At 38.6% G+C, this 15,904-nt stretch overlaps 1 protein-coding gene across 1 annotated transcript in view; it reads right to left on the reverse strand.

Annotated features, from left to right (window-relative positions):
* The window catches only part of LOC150084403 (sialin-like), a 179,914-nt gene that overhangs the window by 83,134 nt on the left and 80,876 nt on the right, over nt 1-15,904 (reverse strand). The window contains exon 5 of the mRNA XM_090376216.1: nt 10,128-10,271. Within this exon, the coding sequence (XP_090232342.1) occupies nt 10,128-10,271 (144 nt within the window). The remainder of the gene's footprint in view (nt 1-10,127; nt 10,272-15,904) is intronic.

Raw genomic sequence — 15,904 nt, forward strand, 5'->3', positions numbered from 1 at the left:
GGAACTAGCTGACTCAATATGTTAGAAGCAAAATTAATTGTAAAACAGTTCCTATTTTACTTATACACATGAAAAAAACTACTAAAGAATTCAAATTTAATGCCAAATTTACATATCATAAACAATAAAAATTCCAGTATTAAGAATTCCTTTGTGCTGCATTAACTGTTTTTCTTTGATTTTACTTGAATATTTGCTAATTTTGCTAACAATATGTATAATATACACTCCTTCCTAAAAGTTGGGCATCACATTTGCAACAGTTTTTTTGAAATTAGCTATGACAATGTAAGGTTTAATATAAAAAAAACTACTTGAGATTTTTTTTTATTAAACTGAAAAATTTACAGATTTTATCTATCTTACGCAGACAATGGCATTCTGGAAATTAATTTTATAATAGTGTCTTGACTAACATTATTTCAAGCGATCTGCAAGGTTTCCCATAAATTGTGAAGATGAGCAGACTTCATGGACTTGACAGTCTAGATGATCCCATAGAAGCTCTACTGGGTTTAAGTCATGCAATTGGGGTGAACACCTAATTTGCAATACCCCCTCCTGCTGTTTAGTTGCTAGAAAGTCCATGCACAGATAGAGTTGTGCTTCAGGTCACTGTCATGTTGTAATATAAAATTTCTTCTACAAAGCTGAAGCCCAGAGAATATTGCTTCCACAACAGTAGATGGAAGTTTGTTCCAGCAATCAACCACTTGCTTGCTGAATGCACACTTTCACACATATATTCCACAACTGTCCTTCCCTAGTTTGAATTTATGCCCCCTCAAGTGCATAGCCTGAGCAAGAGGAAGAATCTCATCAGCATTGAGCTTGCTGAAACCATACAAAGCCTCAATCAGATCACCTAGTACCTAGAGAGGTGCCAGCCTTCAAATACTGCAATTTGCAGAACTGAAGCCTTCTTGGTAAGAGCACCAGTTGATTCCCTTCACCAATCTCATTGCTCTTCTCTGTACTCGTTCCAGCAGCTCTACATCCTTGCTAAAATCAGGCCTTCAAACCTGTATGCAGTACTCAAGATGTGCCGCAACCATTGCCTTACACAATGATATAATCATCTCCTTATCCCTGCTAGCAAAATTTCTATGTATCATTGACAAAACCTCATAAGCTAACCTGGAAGTCTGCTGCACTGCTCACAGAACTTCATACCTGACTGCACAATTACCCCTAGGCCTTTTTCATTTTCCACTACCTGGGTGTAGCACCACACAGTTGGTACATTAGTCTAAGGTTACTGCTACCCATAAGCAGTAGTTGTGGCAAATGATTCAAGAAAACAAGCTTATATAGCATCAGCAAAAAAAAAAAAAAGAAACACTACACACTTCACTCATCCAATAACTCCAAGAATTTGTCTAGTTCTTCCTTTAATATATTCAAACCATCCACTTCCACAACAACAAATAGAAACCTCTTCCAACAGTCAACCAACTGCTGGCTGAAGGCAATCTTCCACACATCTATCCTGCAACCATACTTCCTCAACTTAAATTTATGCCGTTGTTGTGTGTAGTCTCAGCAAGAAAAAGAATGCCATTTTCATTCAGCTTACTCAATCCATTCAAGGCCTAAAACACCTCAATCATATCACCCCACGAGTGCTTAGTCTCCAGATGCTGCAATTTGCAGAACAAAAGCCTTTCTTGTTAAGAGCACCCCTTTGTTCTGCTCATAAATCTCATTGCCCTTCTCAGTACCTGCTCCAGCAGCACTACATCGTTCCTAAAATGAGGCCTCCAGACCTGTATGCAGTACTCAAGGTGTGACTTGACCATTTCCTTATACAATGTGATAATCACCTCCTTATCCCTGCTAGAAAAATTCCTGTATATCACTGAAAAAACCCCATCAGTCAGCCTGTCTGCACTGCTTAGAGAACTTAATATCTGACTGAACAATTACCCCAAGGTCTTTTTCATTTTTGACTACCCTGCTTGTAGTACCACAGAGTTAGTATGTTAATCTGGCATTACTACTACCCATATGTGATACTTTTCATTTGTCAATTTTAAACTTCAAGTGCCATTTCTCAAAATGTCAACCCACTTTTCCTAAATCATGTTGCAGTAGCATACTATCATTATTGCCATTAACCACCCTGCCAACCTTCATATCATCTGCAAACTTTGACATTGAGCCTGATATACCTTCATTAATATCATTAATAAATATTGAAAACAACAATGGGCCCAGCACTGAATCAAGGGGGATTCCACTGAAAATATTAGTTCATGAAATGCAGTGCCGATTGATAACCACTGTCTTCTTCCACTTTACCATCCCTTTACCCATAGCACCAACTTACCCTTAATGCCACATTGCTCCAGTTTATACAGTAGTCTTATGTGCAAAAGTATCAAAAGCCTTCCTGAAATCCAAGTATATGATATCAAAATTATTTTTAACATCCAGTTTCTTGGTCACTGCATCATAGTAACCTATCAGATTGATTAGACAAGATTGCTCCTTAAAAAATCCAAGCTGACTGCAGTATAACTGTATTCCTGTTCAGAAGGTCCTGCATTACTTCTTTAACCAGTGACTCCATTATTTTACCAGGAACAGAAGTTAAGCCAACAGGTCTGTAATTGCTCATGTCACACTTTGATCCCCTTAAGTGAATTGGAGATACATTTGCACATTTCAGTATACAGGAACCTTCTCTGAATTCAAGGATGCTCTCATAATTATGGCTAAGGGTTTGCTTACCTCCTTTGCTGCCTACCTTAATATAATTGGACAGATCCATCCATCCCAGGTACCAGTTGTTTAACTTAAACAATTTCTCTTCCACTTTCCTCTCTATTATAAAATTATCATTCAACTCCCTATTAGAGTGTGATAAACTTCTGGCTTCCTCCCCCCTAAAGAATTCCTCAGGTGTGAATGTAGGTGCAAAATACCTATTCAGCCTGTCAGTAACCTGAGCAGGATCATCAGCAATTAAACCATCAGCAAGAAGAGGACCAATGTGATTCATTTCCTTCCTTCTATTGTATTATAAGTAAAAAATTCTTTGCTGCTTTTCTTGGCATTCTTTGCCAAAGACTTCTCATAATCTGCCTTGGCTCACCTAACCTGCTTTGTGACTTGATTGTAGACTAGATTATATCTACCACTGGCTTTGTATCACCTGATAATTTATATGCATCCCATACATTTTTATTCTCTGCAGCAAGTCTCATTAGTTCATCTGGCAACCATTTAAGTCTAAGCCTTGAACAGTATTCCTTAGTTCCCAATCCTCAGTCTCCACTGAGAAAAGCGGAACCCTCCTATTAAGAGGCAAACTGTACTTCTCCAGAGCCCCTACCATACGTTTTAATGGCCACCCACTGAAAAATTACCAGTCGCTGAACTACCTAGAAGTAATTTTGGACAACCGGAGAACTTTCATCCCCCATCTCCAAGCCATCAAAGAAAAGATAAAAAAATTGCATCACTATTTAGCATGCTTTACCTGCAAGGACTGGGATCTAAAAGGACCGACTACACCTTCTATATTCAGCAGTATTTATACCAAATGTCACTTATGGAGCTGCAGTACCACCAAATGACTCCAGTATATGCACAATGTCAAATTCAGCAAATTCAATGGCTTGTGCTACTACAAATGACCCACACGTGTAGATGTTATGTTATTTGGTTTTTAGGAGCATTAGCAACTAAGGCCATATTGCTCCGGGCATATGCGGTGGTCATTCCCTGACCTTTCCGGCATCCTCCATATTTGGTGGTCACGGGCTCAAACCCCAGTCTAATCAAGAAACGTGTGCTACGCACTGCTGCTCCTGCCCACCTGGCTACGGAGGCGCCCATGCATGTAGAACAACAACTGTCACCTTACAGGTAGTAACAAGCTGACTCCCCTTGGACCTCCGCATCACTTTTATTGGCCTCTCAAATGCCATTAAGAAGAATGAGGAAGCAGAATTCCTCACTATTCAAACCCATACCGATACCAGTATCCAACAGGAACACAAACGTATGTGGCTAGAACTGATCAATTTATGGTAAACCTGCTGGAATAACTCCACAACTGGTGCAACTACTAAACTTTTCCTTTCTGGGGTATCCTATCCTATCCGACATCAACAAACAATGTTCCACTTGGTTCTTCCCTAACCTTATGCTTCCTTCCTATTAACTGGCCATGGGTCCTTCAAGAGGCACCTTCTGGATTTCGACCTAGTTGAAAATGTCCTCTTTACCTGTAGAAAATTTGAAGACTGGGACTGTGAGATGCACTCATGCAACATATACTTGGACCTAACAAATCAACTACTCCTAGACATTCACACTACATCAATTTGGCCAGACACAAAGTTATTGGAGTCTGACAATGTTTTCCATGCACCGACCAGATATGCCAAGGTTTATTTTCATTGCTGGCATCACCTGCAACCTCCTAACACTACTCCTCCACACAGCAACTGATACCCAGCACCGAAAATTCCCAGTCGTGAAACTGCAAATTGAGTTCCTAAACCACTGTTACTGATGGCCCAGGGCCCTCCCCCAGGCAAGATTATCTTTAGGGACCACCAAACTATGAGCCCCACAGGGTAATCTCTAACACTTTAAATTTGAACTTTGCCTGTTCTCTTCTACCCACAGTCCTCCTTCAGGACACCACCAACTGCACCTAACACTCATCTTGCTCCTTTTCACCTGGGGGGGGAAGCTTACACTCTGCCATCATCTGCTGTCTTGTCTCTTTTCTGCTCTTTCCTTGGTCCCTCTCCACTCTCACTCCTGCAAAACTGTGGATGGCCCGTCAGATGTCTTTCTACAACCTGGCCCAGCTCTTCATGCCAGTAGACAGAAACTGGGAGGCTCCATCCTGGTGATCGGGCCTCCCAGTAACAAAGAGGGCAGTCAAACAACACACTACTTACACAACCCACACTGACTGGCTTTGCAATGTTGTGCAGCATCACAGAGTACTTAACACAGATTTGTGGGAAACCACAGGAACCACAAAACAATAACACCATGTCCGCTATTATGATTACATTAACATTAGAATTAGTAGAGGCATACAATGCAAGAAAGCAAGCTTATGCAGCATCAACCAAAAGCAAACCCTCCCATTTCACCCTTCCATTCGTTCCAAATGCCTGTTCAGCTCCAAATGGTTATCAACTTCCACAACAAAAGATGGAAGTCTGTTCCACCAATCAACCGCTGGCTAAAGACAAATTTCTGCACATATATTCTACAAATATCTTTCCTCAATTTGAATCTTTTCCATCTCAGGTTCTTAATCTGAGCAAAAGGAAGAATCACATCAGCATTCAGCTTGCTCAACCCATTCAAGGCCTTATAAACCTCAATCAGATCACCTCGCAGGTGCCTACTCTCCAGGCACTGCAATTTGAAGAACTTACGCCTTTCTTGGTAAGAGCACCCCTTTGTTCCCCTCACCAATCTTGTTTCCCTTCTTTGTACTCGTTCTAGTAACTCTACATCCTTCCTAAAATGAGACTACCAGACTTGTACACAGTACTCTAGGTGTGTCCTGACCACTGCCTTGTACAACAGAATAATAATAAAATAAGTACTACACATGGGAAACAGCAACCCCAGAGCAATGTATCAACTCTGTGGTACTACACTGACAGTGGTAGAGAATGAAAGGGACCTGGGGGTGGTTGTGCAGGCAGATATGAAGTTCTCTGAGCAGTGCAGACGGGCTGCAAGAGTAGCTCATGGTGTATTGTCAATGATATATAGGAATTTTTCTAGCAGGGATAAGGAGGTGATTATTCCCTTGTATAAGGCAATGGTCAGGCCACACCTAGAGTACTGTATACAGGTCTGGAGGCCTCATTTCAAGAAGGATGTAGAGCTGCTGGAACGAGTACAGAGAAGAGCAACAAGATTAGTAAATGGAACAAAGGGGTGCTCTTACGAAGAAAGGCTTAAGTTTTGCAAATTACAGTGTCTGGAGACTAGGCACCAGCGAGGTGATCTGACAGAGGTGTATAAAGCATTGAATGGTTTGAGCATGCTCAATGCTGATGGGATTCTTCCTCTCGCTCAGAATAATCACCTGAGAGGGCATAAATTCAAATTGAGGAAAGACAGATGTAGGATAGACGTGAGGAAATTTGCCTTTAGCCAGCGAGTGGTTGGTTGGTGGAACAGACTTCCATCCCTTGTCGTGGAAGTTGATAGCCTAAATAAGTTTAAAGCTCAGCTGGACAGGTATTTTGAACGAACAAAGGGGTGAAGTGGAAGTGGTTTTTTTTTTTTTTTTTTTGGCTGATGCTGCCTAAGATTGCTTTCTTGCATCAAATGCCTCTACTAATGCTAATGCTAATGCTAATAATCACCTCCCTGTCCCTGCTACCAAAATTCCTATATATCACTAACAAGACTACATGACCTGCCCTGGCAGCCCATCTGCACTGCTCAGCAAACTTCATATTTGACTGCAAAATTACCCCCCAGGTCTTTTTCACTTTCCACTTCCCTGAGTGTAGTACCACACAGTTGGTACGTTTCTCTTCGGTTATTGCTACCCATATGCAGTATTTTTTGTCAAAGCATTTGTCAATGTTAAACTTCAGTTGCCACTTCTCAGCCCAAGTGCCCAACTTATCTAGATCCAGTTGGAGTAGCATACTGTCTTTAGTGTCGTTAACAACCCTGCCAACCTTTGTATCATCTACAAACTTGGACATTAATCCTGATATACCTTCATCAATATCATTGATGAATACACAAAACAACAATAGGCCCAGCACCGAACCCGGCGGAACTTCACTAATAACATTTGTCCACGAAGAGTAGTATCCATTGATTACCACTCTCTGTTGTCTCCCACTAAACCATCCCTTTATCCATTGTAGCAACTTACCCCTAATAGCATACCTCTTTAATTTGTACAGCAGTCTTCCTTGTGCAACAGTATCAAAAGCTTTCATGAAATCCAAGTATATTTACCCCAGGGGCTCACATCTGGTGAGTATGGGCTTGGCACAACCAGGGTCCTGAGCTGGATATCATCATTCTTCTCTTTCTCGGTGATTCCTTCTAATTCTCTCTCTCTCTCTCTCTCTCTCTGTGGGTAACTTGGAAATTTTTTTTTTTTTTTTTTTTTTGGGCTGGTGCAGCATAAGCCTCAGGCTTCCTTGCACTGTATGGCTAATAATAATAATAATAATATCAAAATTATTTTTGACATTCAGTTCCATTGTAACCACATTATAGTATCCAATCAAATTGGTCAGACAAGACTTTCCTTTTACAAATCCATGCTGTCTTAACTATTACCGCAGTCTTGTCTAGATGATCCTGCAATGCTTCTTTAACCAGTGACTCCATTATTTTCCCATATAGTTACTTGTGTCGCCTTTTGAACCCCCTTTGTGAATTGGTGATACATTTGCACACCTCCAGTCCAAGGGGAACTCCCCTAAGTCCAAGGAAGCTCTCATAATTATGGCTAAGGGTTTGCTTACTTCCTTTGCTGCCTCCTATAATATAACTGGACAGATCTCATCCGCCCCAGGTGTCTTCCTTATGTTTAACTTCAACAATTTCTCCTACACTTTGCTCTCAGTTATTACAAAATCACTTAGCTCATTGTAAGAGTTTGATAGACTTCTGGCATTCCCCTCATTGAATAGCTTCTCATGTGTGAATGTAGATGTAAAATACTCATTCAGTTTATCAGCTACCTGAGTATGATTATCAACAGTCAACCCATCTATATTAAGTGTTCTAATCTGATCCATCCCTTTCCTTCTAGAGTTTACATAAGTAAAGAACGTTTTGCTGTTTTTCTTTGCATCCTTTTCCAAAGATTTCTCGTCATTTGCCTTTGCCTGCCTAACCTCCTTTGTGACTTGATTACAGACAAGCTTATATCTGCCATAGACTTCTGTGTCACTTCATAATTTATATGCATCCCATACATTTTTTTTCTCTGCCACGAACCTCATTAATTCATCTGACATCCATTTAGGACTGAACCTTGAACAGTATTTCTTAGTTGGAATGAAAAGCCTACTAGCCTCCAAAATTAAGTCCCTGAAGCCTTCCCATTTAGAATTCAATGTTGGTAACATCATCAGTTTATCCCACTGTACAGAATTTAAAAACTGTCTAAGACCCCTGTAGTCACCTTTACAAAAGCAAAAGCCCTTCCCTTTAGCCTTACATCTTTAAGTAATTCCCATATCAGTACATTGTAATTGATTCCTTTATCTGCAAATTCTTAATGCATGAATAATCACTGCTGATAATCAGATCAAGAGTGTTACGCCCTCTGGTTGCCTCTTGAACATGCTGCTGTAGAAAACAGTCATCCAATAAATCCAAAAGAGTCTTGTTATTGTGAAAGTGACCACCACACAAGTTCCAGTCAATATCTGGAAAATTACAATCCCACATTATAAGACATTCTGATTTACTGGCCCACTCTATTTCTCTGCACAATTGCTCATTATACTCATCAGATTCATTAGGCCTATAACACACTCCTACTCTCATTTTTCCTTTCCCAGTGCTTATGTCACACCAAACAGACTCAACATTGCATTGTCCACCAAAATCAATTGGATGCACTTCCTTAGATAGATTTGATGTGTTTCTTAACTAACAGCATAACCCCTCCTCCCTTCCTATCCTGTCTATCCTTTCTGTACACATTGTACTCCGCAAATTCCAGTTCTGCACTGCTTATATCTGTGTGACACCACGTCTCTGATATCCCAACAATATCTGCCGTTGATGTCTTTGACCAGCACTTCAAGCTCATCAAATTTATTGACTATACTCCTAGCATTGGTGTACACACAAGTATACATGCACCTGTTTCTACTCTTAGTTACCCCTAACACAGCCCATGTATTTATTTGTTCCAATATGACTCCCAACAGTCCTGGAAATCTCCATTGCCTTGCTTTCCATGCTGCTGCTCATTCTAATAGAAGCAGTGCAAGAATCACTTTTGCCTCTGCCTACTGTTAACCTTTTAGTCTGTGTATCCCCCCCCAAGCTAGCAGTTTTCCGACCCACCTAACACTGCCTCAATAGCATCAGCAAATATTCTTGCACCCTTTCTATTTAAGTGTACCCCATCCCTGTAAAAGCAGTCTCTCCTGTCAACAAGCACAGACCAGGCTGAAAAAAATTCTACCCTTTGAGCCTTGCACAATCTCTCCAGGGCCAAATTGATCGACAAGGCTCTCATCATATACTCCCTCCTATCGTGTCTGGGCAGAATTGCAGACACTTTCACATTCAACCCTAACTTGCAACTTTTTTTCAACATTGAACTGTAATTGTTGAGTAAATCTGCAGATCTCTTACTTTTAATATCATTAGTTCCAACATGTACAACAATATCACCTTTTGTGCCCTTAAAAGATAATATCTGCTCTACAAAGTCATCAACTTCTGCCCCTGGCAGACATAACTGAACTCACAAAGGATTTTAAAATCCTTATAAAATACAATTTAGGTAATGTATGTAGTGTATTACACTTCAGGTACATTCAATTTTTATTTCTTAAATCAACTGAATTTTTTATTTTTCTATGATTAATAGAAGTGAAAAGTAAGTAACTAATTATCTTATTACAAATAATTCTTAATACATTTGTATCAACTGTTGGCATTTTAATTTGTAGTTTAAGGTGTCAGTATTTTGAGGTAGGTAGTGTTTGGAATTGTCAGGATTTCAACTATGCAGCTCTTTTTAACTGATGTAATTTTGAAATGTCAGCATTTTGAAATGTCAGTGTTTCAAACTTCCAGCATTTTAACATATTCACTATTTTTATTGTTGGCAATGTGATTTTCAGTATTTCAATTGTCAGTAATTTTAACTAAACACTTTTTTAATTACTAAGAACTTCCTGAACCTGCATATCATAATCTCTAAAGACTTTGTTAAATATAACACACAAACAATAAACTTAAAACAATATTAAAGAACTACCAATTTCAGTAAAGTTAAAGGTATAGGCTAATAATGCTGGGCAAGAGTAGATATTTAAGATTATAAATAATACTCAACATTAAGTACTTTTCAAATTATGTTTCCAGATATTAAGCACTTTTCAAATTGACACAGATTTGCAACCCACCTTTTCAATTGGAATGTGAAGAACTGATGTTAAATAAATAGGAAGCTCTGTCATCAGCATACCAAAACCCCAATTTCCACTAAATTTGGATATTGCCAGAGCCCATAAAGGTACAGATGTAAGAATACTTTTCCAAGGAATATCCTAACAGAAATAATTTTAAAGCAGTTAGTTAATTAGGAAATCTTATCAGTTAATTTTTCAATAAAAGTTCTTAAATATCTGAATGCAGAGTAGTCTGAACTTTTCAGTCAGAATACTCTGCTTTGTCAATTTGATGAGCTAGTCTAATTGTTGTGATTTTGTGTGATAAAATTGGTGATTTTTTTTTAACAAATTCTTACAGTGGCTAACAGTTTCCATTAGTTTTAAGACACCATAATCTTTAATGTTTTAATAAAAGACAGGTAAGATACACTTTCACAAAGAAAAAAGGTTTTATACCACACACGAAACACTTATGAAATCAGAGATAACTAAATTTGTTATCTGGATGGATACCACTAGATATAAATAAAATGCAACTAACATTAACATTCATCTCTTTTTCTTCTTTCCAGCAGTTAATTCACAGATATAAAGTGTATTATGGACAGCCGGATTTGGATTTCTTTGTTGCATTGATTATTTGGAATAGTGCACCGGTTCATATGATCTTTATCATGTATCATATTTGTACAAGTGGGTGCATTCACTGGCTGATTTGCAATACAACTTTTTAGTCCATTTTCTCTATCTAATGCTAACTGCTGCTAAGCCACAAAAATATCTTGGATGTAGTTCTCTGTGTGAATTTTCTCTCTGAAAACTTTAAATAAAATTTATATTTGGAAGGACTGTTCAGGGCTGCACCACCAACTAACTCAATTAAAAAAAGTACAGAAACCCTTCCATTTAAGGTAGTATAGGAAATCACCCAGTCAACTCTGGCATCAGAGCATGCTAAAATGCGTATTCTAATGAATAGTCAGTACAGCTCAATTTTAACTCATCAAATAACCTTGTGCAAATATGAAAATGATGTAATTTCAATTATGAAATATATTCAGGGGTGGTTCATATGCTTCAACTCAGGAAGGAAGAGGCACTGATTTTATGTTTTCTTAGAGCACACCAATTGATAGCAACTAATCGAGGACCACTTCTGAATATATGAATAAGTGGAACTAAAGTAATTGTAATTTACAAGAATCCAAACTTCAGTAATTTAGAGCATACCAGTTACAAATTTACAAAATTAATTCCATTTCCATTTTGGTGTTCTGCTAAGCACAAATCCATTCATACACTAAACAACCACTTCGCCATACCTCTCTATCCTCAGCCATAGTCTTCATCTCCACCATACATCATATCAATCTTATTCTCTCTCTCAACCACCTTTCTTAAAAGGAGGGGGCTAACCCACTTCCATTTAGTTACTGTACATCCAATGATACATACATTGCATACTGATGCCATTTGCCCGATATGCTTTTCCCAGGCTGGTTGAGGCACTATTTTCTATCATGAGTGGGAAAATATTTATTGGAAAAAGAGCATGCATTTAAGGTATTGTTAATCCTCAAAAATGTTCAGTTATCCAATTCATATTGTGGATTCCCACCCTCAAATTAAAATAGTGTTCATTCTCCCAAACAGCACTTCCACTCCACCCTAAAGACAAAGGGATCACTTTCACCTTTCTTCTTCTTCAATAGGAGTGTTTCCATTTACAGTGGGTTTCCTCTGCCTGCAAGTTTTTTGGTAGGAATTTTTTCCTGCCACAATGTGCAATTCAAGATTATTATTATTATTAATAGCCATATGGTGCAAGGAAGCTTGACGGCTTATGCTGCACCAGGAAAAAAAAAAAGTTCCCGAGTTACCCTGAGAGAGAGAGAGAGAGTTTGTTATTTGGTTTTTTATAGTCTTCATTCTAAGGCCATATTGCTCTGGGAATATGCGGTGACCATTCCCTGACCTTTCCACATCCTCCGTATTTAATGGTGACGGGCTCGAACCCCGGTCTAATCAAGAAGCGTGTGCTACCCACTGCTGCTCCTTCCCACCTGGCTACGGAGGCGCCAGAGAGAGAGAGTGTGTCAAAAGTAGAAGGGAATCACCAAGAAAGAGAAGAATGACCTGGGTGTGCCAAGCTCATACTCACCAGATGTGAGCCCCCAGGGTTAAATGGCTTGGTCAGGTAAACCTCGGGCTGTCATGCACTCCCATACTCCATCAATTCATGTCCTTTTAGGTCTTACTCTTCTCCTTCTTCCTGGAGATATCCATTCCAAAATAGTCTTTGGATATCTGGTTTCTTGCATCTGTTTTATGTGCCCATACCATGTTAAATGCTTTTCTTTGATAATAGCAATAATATTATTTTTTTACTTCCGTTTTCTCTCTTATGTCTTCATTGCATTTTCTGTCTCTTCTAGAAGTTCTTGCTGAGCATCTCCAAAAATCCACTTCTGCGGAGAGCAATTTGTTTACCCCTCACCTATTCAAAATCCAGGTTTCCATTCCATACAATAAAATACTTTGTACAATCATTTGAAATATGTTTTTTTGTTTTACTTAGAATATTTCTGCTCCATAGAACCAAACTTAGCATGCCAATAGTCTTTCTGCCATCTGCAATTCTAAAGTGGACAATTGAGTGCTTCCCTTTTAGTGCTTCCCATAAGAGTTTTCTTGGAACACTGTCATACACCTTTTCAAGGTCAATGAAAATCATAAAGATTTATTTTCCTTTCGATTGACATTTTTCAAGAATCTATCGTACTGTTGAGATATGGTCTATACATGACCTCCCAGCTGAAAAACCACTTTGTTGTTCTGACACCTCGATTCAAGCTTCTAAATGGTTCCTGATCCATATTCCAAGAATCTTTAAAAGTAGGTTCAGGGCGCATATTCCTATGTAATTTGAACAGCCTTTCCAATCACCCTTCTTATAAATTGATGTAATATATCCTGTTGTCATTTCTTTCAGTATTTCTTCTCCTCTCAGTGTGCCGTTTAATATTTTTTGTATCAGAACAGCCACTCCTCTTCCTCTGTATTTCTATATAAACTCCTCCAGGTCCAAGTGATTTGCCATTCCTTCCCTCCTTTAGTAAGAGTTCCACTTCCCTAACAGATACTTTTAAGCCCAAGTCTTCCACACCAAAATCCTCCAGTGTCTTGGACTCTTCCCTGTTTTCTTTTAAAAGTCCTTCATAGTACTTCATCCAATCTTTCAAAGATATTAATTGCAAATCAGTGTTGTGTTTATTCTGTTTTCTCAAGTCTTTAAGGACCTTCCACAATTCTGCTGATCGCTTGAAGCCCAATTTGCTATTAATAGTTGTGCACTTCCTTTCCTATTCTTAATTTTTCACTCCTACTACTAACAGATTGGCTATTTTCTTCTTTTCAACATAAACAGTCCTGTATGCATCATTCCTTTCACCCAGCCATTTCTGATATGCAAGTTTTTTTCCTCTACAGTAGCTCTTACTTTCTCTGTAATCCAAGTCTTTTTTGGTCCCTGGGTCTTCTTTTCACCTAGGATTTCATGAGCTATTTTTTTTACAATATTTTTTAAGTATTCATAAATTTCTTCCGCATTACCTTCTATCTCTATGTTAATTGCAGAATCCAATATCTGGGTGAAGTTGTTTCTAATGTTGTCATCCTGAAGTAGTTCAACATTAAATTGATCAGTTCACAGAATTTCTCCTTCCCTGCATAGTTGGTTGCCCACTCTTATTTTCTTAATCCAGTTCCACCTCAATGTTGTTTTAACAAAAAAATGGTCAGATTCACATTTGGCTCCTCTCTAAACTCTGACACTTTTCAATACATATGTCCCTGATTGTTTTGAAAGAATATAATCTATAACTGATCTAATTTGTCTTGTCTCCTGCAACCAAGTATATTTATGGATATCCTTGTGTTGGAAAAATGTGTTGTTTATTCTCAAGTTGAACTGTTCACATAGGTTGGATAGTTTGTCTCCGTTATCGTTCCCCTCTTTCTCTCCAAATCTTCCAATAACTTTGCTATTTTGTTCAGTTCCTACTCTTGCACCCCATTAAAAATATCTCTTTGTTCTTAGGGATTTTTTCTATTAGTTCTCTCAGATCCTCCCAAAATTCATCCTTTTAGGTATCAGTGATGTCATTAGCAGGGCATATATTCCCAAAATTGATATTTCTCTCCTATACATTGTCAAATCCAATGAGGTCATTCTTTCATTAATTAATTGCCAATTTTTGACATTATGTCTCAATTTCTTTTTAACAGCAATAGAAACTCCAGCTCTTCCTCTTTCACTCTTATCCACTCCACTCCAAAAATTGTAATATTCTCCCATTATTTTCTCTCCACATCCCTTTTTCTTTGTCTCCGATAACACAACAATGTCTAAATTGAATTTTTGCAGTTCATCCAGGAAAAGGTTCCTTTTAGTTGAAAGACCTTGAATATTCCAGTTTCCCAAAATCGTTGTCCTTTTCCATTTGCCGAGTTGTTTCCAAAAGTGCAGTCCATTTTCATTTAAATTTGTAAGTCATTTAGCATTTGTGTATTTTTTATGCTGAATGAGGTGCTAGCCTGCTGCAGCAACCCCCAACCTGGAGGATCAGGGTATCTCTCTTAGTCTGGCCCCTATCGTTTGACCTGTCCAGTTTGGGAGGCCCTACCGGTAGCTAATCTACTGCCGACTTAGCTCTCCAGGTCATTGGAGCACAAAGTCCCCCCCCTCACAACAATACGAAACATTGCTACAAGGTGGAAAGATAGTAAGAAACTCGCTGTTTATCCATGATTATGAAAATTTCCAAGAAGCAAAAGAAAATGTCAAAGAAGAAATTTTAGACATGGTGAAAAACCTTAACCTGAAAAATGGTTGTTCAAGTCTCAGACCCTAGAACTGATGATTGAGTTGTAGGCACAAATGCAAGTTGAAGAAAGGGACAATAGTGATGATGATGACATCTCCACTGCCCCTTAAAAAAGCCTGAACCTCTAAAGTTCACGAGAAATCAATTTTTGAAGATGGAAGAGACAATGGGAGTCATAAAAGATTTCAGTCCTGACACTGAAAGAAGCAGTGGAGCTGTCAGAGGACTTCATATGTCACTGTTTGCCATAAGGTTCTTTATGATGAAAAAAAGGCAAGTATTTAACTTTCTTTTAAAGTATTTTTCAAACATGAGGGTTTCAGTTATATGCAGTAATTATATTTATGCATATTTCATTTTTAAAAAAAAAATCTAATTATTCACAAATCTTTGGGAAGTATCTCAGCAATGTGGGTTAATATTTGGTCAGTACACATTCGGTTAACATCTCTCTCTCTCTTAATAATTGACAGAGAGAGAGATACAGTAAGTTCTCTCAGCATCCACTCAGTGTACTAAAGCAGGAGTGGCCAACCCAAGGCGCACACAGCTCCTCTTAGCAGCATGCTTCCTAATGTAAAAAATTATACATGACATGTATAATTTTCATTCCATATGTGACAAACAAGTTGTTTGTCACAAATGGGTCATTGTATTGGTTTTTATTTGATTAGCTGTAACTTTTCTGTTATCCTGTGCAAGTCTTTTGGCCTCCAATGGCCTTGCATGTCAATGCACTGTTTCTGACCACAGAATTACTGCTGACTAACATTATTTGGGTACTGGACCCATCTCAATACACCTGAGACACAGGTCATATGCGAAAACCCCACCAGGGTTGCAGTTTCCCAGATATTCATATCAGTGCATCTGGCACTGACTGTCATGTTCAGAGTCATATAA

Source organism: Mastigoproctus giganteus, chromosome 6 (genome assembly GCF_048544385.1).
Source record: "Mastigoproctus giganteus isolate SK-2022 chromosome 6, ASM4854438v1, whole genome shotgun sequence".
In the NCBI taxonomy this organism is placed as follows: Eukaryota; Metazoa; Arthropoda; class Arachnida; order Uropygi; family Thelyphonidae; genus Mastigoproctus; species Mastigoproctus giganteus.